Source organism: Patiria miniata, unplaced genomic scaffold (genome assembly GCF_015706575.1).
Source record: "Patiria miniata isolate m_02_andy unplaced genomic scaffold, ASM1570657v1 HiC_scaffold_8, whole genome shotgun sequence".
NCBI classification, from domain to species: Eukaryota; Metazoa; Echinodermata; class Asteroidea; order Valvatida; family Asterinidae; genus Patiria; species Patiria miniata.
Window position 1 is genome coordinate 3576820 of NW_024037075.1, and position 10040 is coordinate 3586859.

General features: G+C 40.5%; 1 protein-coding gene across 2 annotated transcripts; it reads left to right on the forward strand.

The window, feature by feature from the left end:
- The first annotated feature begins 574 nt into the window (after positions 1 to 574).
- Positions 575 to 9794, forward strand: LOC119719532 (carbohydrate sulfotransferase 14-like). Of its 2 annotated transcripts, XM_038188990.1 has the most exons (5): positions 575 to 688; positions 2473 to 2593; positions 5259 to 5384; positions 6065 to 6123; positions 7769 to 9794. In XM_038188990.1, exons 3-5 carry the CDS (start codon positions 5261 to 5263, stop codon positions 8666 to 8668), a joined length of 1083 nt encoding a protein of 360 aa, XP_038044918.1. In that variant the 5' UTR covers positions 575 to 688; positions 2473 to 2593; positions 5259 to 5260; the 3' UTR covers positions 8669 to 9794. The 2 variants fall into 2 exon arrangements, with proteins under 2 accessions (XP_038044918.1, XP_038044919.1); XM_038188991.1 differs by lacking the exon at positions 5259 to 5384.
- Positions 9795 to 10040: the final 246 nt, after the last annotated feature.

Sequence of the window (10040 nt, forward strand, 5' to 3'; positions counted from 1 at the left end):
TGCCATGGGCGTCGCGAGAGGGGGGAGGGGCACTCCCCCCCCCCCCAGACAAGCAACCCAAAAAAAAGGATTAAAAAAAGGCGCGAATCATATTGTTGCGATAAATTTAATGGGTTGGGCGGCAAATGTCCCTGGCCACCCTCGAAACAAATATCAATCGGGAACATGCTGGAAAGTATAGGGATTTGAGGGGAAATTGGCTTTGCCCCCTCTAGAAAAAAATCCTGGCGACGCCCATGGCCATTGCTTATTATTCTACCTTTATTTTTTCAAAGGACAAATCTGCGAAGACGTTATCTTTCTCATGACATACTCTGACTGTGTGCCAAATGCCATAATAGTATGCAAAATCACATAGATGCCGTACTATTAGGCTTCAACGTGTCAGGTGACGTCAAGAGTTTGCAAATGGCCGGTTGTTTTATTTGATACGCGGATTATGAGACTGCATGGTGGTTATATGCACGTGTTCCCGAAAGCAAACAAAACCTGCCGCAACAGATGCTAACATAGTGACAATGGACAATCGATGCACAATAGTACATATACTGTTGACTTTAGACTCACCAGATAAAAATCACAGTCTGGCCTTGGGCACTTACGTACTTTCACTGGTCATGAGGAAATGGTACGTTTCATCCTTAGATTACGATATTGGATCGAAAGCAGTTTCACTGTCGAATAAGAGGTACGTATACCATTTCCTAATTTAAAGGAAATCCTTAAATTTTCAGCATATTAATTTCGTTAACAAGTTTATAAACATTTTGCGATTTTTTTACTGGCCGAAAATCATATAGGCTGAATTTAACATGAGACCTAGCTCCTCCGACACATCCTGTACACAATTTTATTGAGGTTTCTTAGGAATTTGAAAATTGCCATTACATAAAAACAATTGTCAACTTTGTCCTGGCGGCAAGTGCAGGGTGCGACATGTAATATGTGAAGTGGTGTGTCAAAACTATTAAAAACATTTGTTCAATGTTTTTGTTAATTAAATGCTGTCGGGTCATATACCGGAAGTAAAAACCACTTGTATAGATATCAGCCGACAAGGTTTAAAAAACACACGTTGAGACTCCTACATCAAATACTACCCAACAATATTTCCATTTTGGTTTGTCTAAGTCGTTTTTACCAGAAATATAGTTCAGCTATAATGTTGTTGACCTTGGCAGTGGGTTTTTTTATGGGGTCAATAGGCCTTCTATTCGTCCGTACACTATTTAATTTTGTTTTTATGTAATCCAGGGCCCCCAGCTAGGAGAACAGTAATTTCATTGACAACTGATGGGCTACCCTTGTAAAATAACACGAAGTAAATAAATACAAAAATAATTTCTGCCACTACCGTACGTCCAGCAGCTGATATGAAACGCCAAAGCTGCCTTGAAATCCATCATTCACTTCGGCAAATCTATCATTCGACTCGGCCCATTCACCGTACGTACCATTCGGCAAATTCCGTGTTATTCGGCATGTGAGTTTGCCGAGTGGAATAATTATGGATATGCAGACTGAAAAGAGTGCACAGAGGAATGACTGATATGCCGAATGAAACGAATGCGCCGATTCGAAAAGATGGATTTGCCGAACGGAATATTGAGTAATATATATGGCTAGGCACTTCGATGACGTCATGAAAATCGTCCAACCGCGCCATGCACACACACACGTCCACACACAAAGTGCGTCGAACTAGTGAAGGCAGTTTATAGTAATAAAATATTGTTAATAAAAGGTGCTGATTTATGAAGAAACTCATGAAGTATAATTTCCAAACTGATTGGATATTTCCAATGTGTCTTCCTATTTGGAAAAGTTCAATTTGAAGGCCCGCAAACGAGATGACCACCGTACCATTACGAACACATTCTCGTAAAAGTTGGTCCGGTACTTCTGTCTTAACTTATTCTTTATGATGAGGCTTGCGGTTGGTGCACAAAACCCCCTGTAGAATTATTAGCGGCAGCGGACATTACGAAGCGAACGTAGTATATCATTAATCAGCGAATGGAATAAGCAAAGATGAAATTACAGTAACAAAAAAGATCAATACGCAAACCACAACAACAACAAAAGGCAAACCAATAATCAAAGGACAAAGACCAATAAACTGGACAAAAGATCAATACGACGCGTACACGCGACAATGTCAAATAGTGGGCACTCTCCACGAGGACCGTCGTCACAAAAGACGTTCCTGAAGCAAATGGCAAACTTGGAGGAAGTGAAAAAATAGGTTGAAGCAATCAGTTTTCCATGGGTGTAGGTCCCCTGGGCAAACTTGGAAAGGCAGTGAAAAAATAAGTTGAAGCCAGTTTCCCATAGGTGTAGGTCCCCTGGCAAACTTGAAAAGGAAGTAAAAAAAAACAAGTTGAAGCCAGTTTCCCATAGGTGTAGGTCCCCCTGACTGTTTACTGAAGTTATGTCAATCGTGCGTCAATAAACCCCAATTGTTTACTGTAGCCTAGCCAAATTGAGGTATACCCGCAGCTGCGCAGCAACACATATAGGACAGAGAGCAGACAGACACCACACAGAGAGGACTGAGTAAAAGTTTCCACCTAACACCTCGGCTGTTCATGTGGTAAGTTTCATTGCCCAATTCGTAAATCAACCTTTATATTATTCTTATGTCATTCACATCGATACATGTTCAAAAAGTTCTTAAAACATTCTTTTATTCATTCTTTGTTTTTTGCTATGTTTTTATAAAGAATCGTATGACCGTGATTATTAAGAGCACGGAAACAGAAGGTTTGCACGTCTTGTTTTTAATTGTACAAACTTTCGGTTGTCGGTCCTTTTTTTTAATGACCACAATTCCACGTTATTATGGAGAGACTTGCATAGTTGCATAGACCCAGTTTCTTAAGTTATAACCTTCACAATGAAAAGCATTCTTTTTCTCCGAAACTACTCAAGTTTTGGTAATTCAAAAATATTTGTGATATGTTGTATAAACATCATAGAATGGAGTCGGAGGAAGGAACACATGATCATACATGTGTTATTAAACCACGGTCAGAGCAGCTGCATTCCGCATTCCGTATTCCTGTATTGAGCTTGACCTTAAGCTTCTTAAGATCACTTACATACTTATTTTTTGGGTCCGTTTACTGTGACCATGGAGGAAGAAAATGTGACTTATTCCTTTGGACTGGTCGTCTATGGACTAGCATTCCCCGCTTTCATGTGAGAATGGAGCTATAGCTCCATGATGTGAGTAACCCATAAACAAACAGATACGTGGACCCATACGAGTGCACACTGTATACGTTGAGTATTCGTTCCTGTAGTTCCTAGATTGATAAGGTGGCCAGAGGATTTGCATTTCTAATGAAGCTAGGATGTGCCACGTCTTGGCATTGATCTGGGCCGCTGATAGCACTGTCTCCACTGTTGTTAAAGTGTTTTTTGCTAAATAGTCCTTTGTCTCTCTCATAGGTTACAGGTTACTTCGTTTTCACGAAGAGTAAAATTCGGCCAAAAATCCATATTTTTTACATTTTTTTCCGGCCGAAATCGGCTAATTGAACAGCAACGAACGTTTTGACGAAATGTTTGGGTCAAAATCAGTTTAAATTAATAAAATCATGACAACAATGTAGGGAAACGTTCACCTGAATTGTATTTTCAGTTTTCACAAAGAGACCAATATTGGGCCCCCGAAGGGCAAAACAACGCGTTTGTGGGATAAAAGTTTCCACGAAAAGACGAATATATTGCGCAATTATGGGTATAGGCAAATTTGCCCGGCAAAAAAACGCGCGTTTAGCAGTTTAAGTTTTCACGACGAGACAAATCTCTATGGAGTTGTGTCAAAAATTAGTCAACATGTGCTCCAAAAATAGGCGAAATCTTTATTTCAAAACGGGACCAACTCAAAACCCGATTTTCCACTGTTCAACACCCTGCGGACAAATTCGTCCTTTCGTGAAAACGCTGACGATGTATTAGCCATTTTGAGTATGGCGGACAATAGAAGGGCGCTATTTCAAGTGGGTACTTGTACATACCAAAGAGTTTATCCACTCCAAATAGGACCCTATACTATCGTGTCCGCCATACTTCAAACAGGCTAAGAAAATAGCCTCATGTACAATACATTTTCCACGATGGTACAATGTTATAGTAACAAACTACAGGCTGAGTCAAAAAAGCGGATCCCAAACCCCAAAAATTATATTTCATATTCAAAAAAGAATGTGTAGCACCAAAAATAATGACTGGAAAGCCTATTTCATCAGCTGAAAAAAATTACTGAAATTGAAATATGTTCAACTTTTACGTATTCGCAGCGCGAATACCTGCCACGACGTCACAAATTCGCGTTCGCTTTCGCTTTCGCGCAGAGTATGAACCGGGCTTTACCCAGCCTCGCTGCTACCCGGCCGCCGTGGGTTGTACCAAAAGTGAATTTTTCTTTCTGAAATTGTTTTAAATCCAGTCGTACCTGTCGATGGAATAAAATTCACCTTTTCTGCATCATGGCTGGAGGATCATTCCGTACTAAACAAATTTTTTTACAATTTTGTTTTGGTTTGGAACACATTTTCATTACTAACACGGGAATGTGATTATGAAAGCAAAGCCTACACAATCGCTCGGAGGTCGTCAATATATGGTTTTGTTTATTTTCCATATTTCCAAGGGCTGGTTAATGGAAAGCCTATACATTTGCGGGGAAATGTTGGTTAGACCGTCTGTTTACTTTTGACGCAGCAGCTGTACTTTGCCTTGCCAATACGCATTATTAGCATAGCCTTGACCAAGTCTGTCAAGCCCAGCTTTTTCCCTGAACAAACGGTCCGGCAGCCGTAGTACCCTACTTGTTACGGCACACGTACGCCACGCACTTTGCCCGTACGTACGTACGCGGCCGCAGTCGAGGCGTGACTCCCACGGCATGGTACGTTTGTGTACATTGTACAGTGCGGATTTGTGTCTGGGGCGTATCGCACAGGCAAATAAAGCGGAGCTAGCCATTGGGCTGCGCGCGGCGTACGTGTGCCGTGACAAGTAGGGTAAAACGGCTGCCTGACCGTTACTTCAGGGGAAAAAGCTGGGCTTGACTGGCTTGGTCAAGGCTATATTACCAGTTAAGCCAAGAGCCAACGTCAAACTGCTTTTACCTGACAGACAATTCACTGTGCGCAATAAAGCCCTACATTTTAACAAAGAGTACATGTGTAAAAATGATCATTGTCATACATTATTTACGCAAAACGTTTGTGTTGCTTTTGCCGCAGGTATGATGAGGTTAAACGGCCAGCGTATTTTCGCCGGTATTTTGGGGATCGCATCTTTCGTCCTCGTCACTTGCATGATGCGGGAGAAATGGAAGGGCGCCACCAAGTACAGCTTTTCTAAATCGGGTGGGTATATTGCAAACGTAAATTCAATAACAGAAATCTACACAATTTTGGTGTCTGTGTTGTGTTTTTCTCAGGAAACACATGCACCCACGGAATCAATTTGGTTAGATTATGCCTGGCCCATGCAGCTATACATGTATATGACTCGGCGTTTTGGCTATGAAATTAATCATACTTTACTGTTCAGAAATGCTCAACTTTTAATTGTCCACTCCATTATGACCTAATATATAGTATTGTGCATGCCTCGGTACGTGAGGACATAGCCTGGTTCCTAGCTGACATTTCGGTCATCTGACATCTATAAATAGATTCACCCGAACAGTCAGAATGGTTTTGATTGATAACCAGACTAGTAAGAACATACACGACGCGTGAGGATAAGGTACTAATGTCTAAATGTCAAAGTCTTGGATCTTTGGATACGGCGTCTGGAGCTACGGCTACGTCCGCTGTCAGCAGGTACACACGCAAGTGTAATTGTCTAAGAATTATAAAACATTAGTCTGGACGATATTAGGACGCGGCCGGAATGTCGATGACGTCACTGGAATATTAACTTGTCTGCTGCCACCAAGTGGTGAATAATAAAATAATCATTGCGATAAGTGTTAAGTTTAGTGGTTTGTGTTGGGTTTTTCCTATAATGATTTGATTTTACTTTCATTATTTTGGGCTAGATGCCGAAAACATCGTTCCTAAGCTGGCTCAGCTCCAAAGAGACCCGTTCGTAAAAAACGTAAGTAAACCAGTGGGCGTGTCGGATTCTTTCGTAAGCCCCTCCCCCTTTCTTGTTTTGTGTATACATCTCAGACAGTGCTTGTGATGACTGACTTTACACGAGCTACCGTTGTCACCTGACTAAATTACAAATATAATTCATCAGTGCGCACTGATTAACAATCATTAAGGGCCATTCGTATCGCCGAGGCCTGAAAAAAAGTTGTTCTCGCACCGAATTTCAAAACACGAATGGTAACAACTAGAATAGTAAACTCTATCAATATTGTCTCTATTTTTGGACCCCAAAACTCATACCATTTTAAACTACCAATTAAGCCTTTGGTGTGAACAAATGTTTTTCAAATTTATTTTTACTGAAGGAACCCGTCGTGCTTAAAGGGGCATACGGCCTGAAATCCCCCAAAATGTTATATTTTGGATTGTTTATACTTATGCTATTTCAAAGGTCTGCTTGAAGAAGAACTAACCTAATGTCTTACCTGTGCGACAGGATTCACAACTATAGCACTCATTAGCTCGATTTTTGAGAGTCAAAATCTTGACCCCCGAAATTCGTTCTCGCATGTGTCACGCAAGAATAACACCAAAAACGCCCAGTTTTTAAAGGATGGTTGTGTGAGAGTTCACGTTCTACTTTTAAAGGCTCGTTCCAATTTCGTTTTAAACGCGTTTTGTAGCCCAATAGGCGCTAACCAGGACGTAATGTCCCTTTAACCAACTACTTTTTATAATGTATATGCTTTCTCATCATTCAATGCATAATCACATAAGTGACTATCTAAAGCACTGGAATACGTTAACTTTGTTGTACGTTCTTTTACTATTTTATTGTTTAATCACATACGATAGATGATATACAGGGTGATGCAAAAAGAGGGGAACCCACTTTTGACAGAAATTTGCACCTACTTGTTGAGCATATTTCAAAAATAATGGTATTAAAATATTGATCTTTAAACTTAAGTGACGAAAAAATGATTGCAAATGCTTATTTTGTCTCTGAAATATGGTAGATTAAAAATCTCATGTGCCAAACCTATTTGTCCACGGACGGCTGTATTCCATCCGCTTGACCGAGCTAATTCGGAGCTTGATTTGAAGACAAAAAAACACTACACTGGACTTACACGTGGACAACAGTGATTTTTGTGACTTGTATTCCAATTAGCATAATAACAATATTCCTGCGGGGTTTTTTTTGTAAAGACTTTTTTTCACCACGTATGGTTGAAGAGCTATACTTCACTACATTATAAAAACAGTTCAAATAAGTTAAGTAAGTAGTATAAAAATTGCTGTCAAAAGTGGGTTTCCTTCTTTTTGCACCACCCTGTATACTCAAATTAAAGTGCTACTGAAACGTTCAATTTTATACTTTTGTACCTTGTACACTTGTGTAAGATATATCAGATTTACCACTTACATGTGAAGTGACATATGGGGCAGATCTTTATTCCTCTGTGTTATACTTCAGCAGACACTTTGTTATTTCATTGTTACATAATGTAAATAACAAAAACTGCCCTTATTGAGGGCGCACGATGCAAGGGCTCTATATGTGCAGTTAATTGCAGTTACATGTATACAATCATCTGAACCAGGGCTCTAATGAGACGATATTTTTTTATCCATACCTGCAGCTCCATGGGATGGAATCAACCGTCAGTAACACCTCATCAACACCCACGTCTACCATAAGCCTAGAGGATGCCATCCGGAATGAACAAGAAAGGAGACAAGAGATCCTACAGGCTGCTTGCCAAAGTCTCAACATCTCCCGACCCGTGGAGTACAGCCACATGCTTGTCAGTGACCCACACAAGATCCTCTTCAACTTCATCCCAAAGGTGTCCTGCAAATCCTGGAAAGAACTCTGGAGTCAGCTCCGGAAGCTCAACGGTACAGGGAACGTCTCCCTCGGGAAGTACTCGCCAGTAGAGAGGCAGTACCGGCTGGCCAACTACCGCAAAGTACTCTTCGTCCGGGAACCACTAAGCCGCATCCTCTCGGCCTACATGAGCAAGTTCCGCGGCGGGGCGCTGTACGACCACGCCCCGTTGCAGCGCTACTGGGAGAATGCTTTCGGTGTAGACATTGTCCAACGATACCGAGGTGTAACAGTATCAAAACTAGATAAACACAGGTGGTTAAACATCACATTTCCGGAGTTGATACTCTACGTCACGGACTTAGGTAGCGGTATCCGGATGACCGCATTCAACGACCACTGGTTCCCGCAGCACATCGTCTCTCATCCGTGCCAAATCAAGTACGATTTCATCGGTCATTTTGAAAACCTTTCAGTTGAAGGACCGTATGTCCTTCGATGGCTTGGGATAGATCACCTAGTCCAGCTTCCTGAATACCACAACTCGAATGCCGCCAAGAGTCTTGTGGAGTACTACAAGAAGATACCACTCGAGTTGTTTCGAAAACTTGGCGATTACTATTTGGAGGACTACAGACTTTTCGGATACTCTTTGGAGGAAACCATTGGTCGGGTGACTCGAGGTGTATTCCAAAACGATGCGCGGCGGTAGGAAAGTGGAACTAGACTTATTCAGTCGTTATCTGATAATACATCTTTTTCCCCTCCTTTTTTCTTCGTAACAGTGCTATTTTTCCACAAGTTAGATGGCCGTCATTGCATAAAACAAAAACAATCCTAAAAGTAATGAAGAAAAATGTTGATCCGTGACTGGGCTATTCAATGTGATTATCGGTTTTTTTTAATAATCACGGGCGAATGTCTTATTTGTAACCTCATCACCTACCTTTATACTAAAAAAGATATTCAGATAATTAATTATTTCTCAGTTCACAACCAAAGAGCATAGTAAGCCTTTTAAAGGGGTCTTGCATGCAATGACTTGTTCTTCGGAAAATTATTTTTGCAGTTTTCTACTCCTATAAATGTATGAAGGTATTTAAAATCACTTTCGTTAATTTTATTAACACATTTCTTTTCACATTCGAAAACTGGCCATGCTTTTTCGGACAGCTGAGGGCGCTGTTGCTGTGATGTCATTTCAGGAAGACTCTGTTCAGTTTAGGGATTTTCCGTTCAAATTGTGAACCCAAATATTTGTTCATTGAAAATATCAGTTGTGAGAAAGTTTCCTCATTGGCTTACTGCCATGTACCGAAAAAAACAACGAATTGCCAAAGAAAAGAAAATTGACAACAGTAAAGTATCCAAAATTCTGGCAACTTTTGGTGCAGAAATAGCTGTAGACATTAAGGTTTCTGCCCTGAAATGACATCACAAATTTGCTCATGAATATGGAAATTTTCATTAGTTTGTAAACCAAAAAGGCACAAAAATACCCTAAATAATGGCAAAACGAAAATTGAAAATAAGGTTTCTCATTCCCAATCCAAAAGTGTTTTATACGATGAACGTGATCTTAAGAATTTATTGTGGGTTAATAAATATATGTAACAGTTGTACATTTATTTTTGATGAAAACCATGTTTTCCAAACGGTTACACGTGTAGGGCTTAATACTGAGCCATCAAGGATTGTATTCATTGTGAATTGAGATTCAGTTTTTATAAGTTTTGGAACGAAACTATTCTCTTTTGTGCTTGTAATACCCACAAAGTCGCCCCATTATCCCGGCGAGATTTGATGTCTTGCAGAATAAAGACTTTCGCTGTGAATCATAACGGTTGTGCTTTTTTTTTAACTAAATGAAAGCGCCTTTTCAAAAGTCGATTTATTTGTTCACCTGGAAAGAAACATACCTATTAACCTGCCCACTGCACACTCGGTGAACAAAATGTGAGCTTTTCCAAGCAGCTGTCGTACGAACATGCACGCAAGTCGGACATTTTTTTGCACGCATGTCGGACAGTTTGCGCGCAATGTTGCGGCTGTGATTGGTATGCCGGTTCGTTAGTAAAAACGTC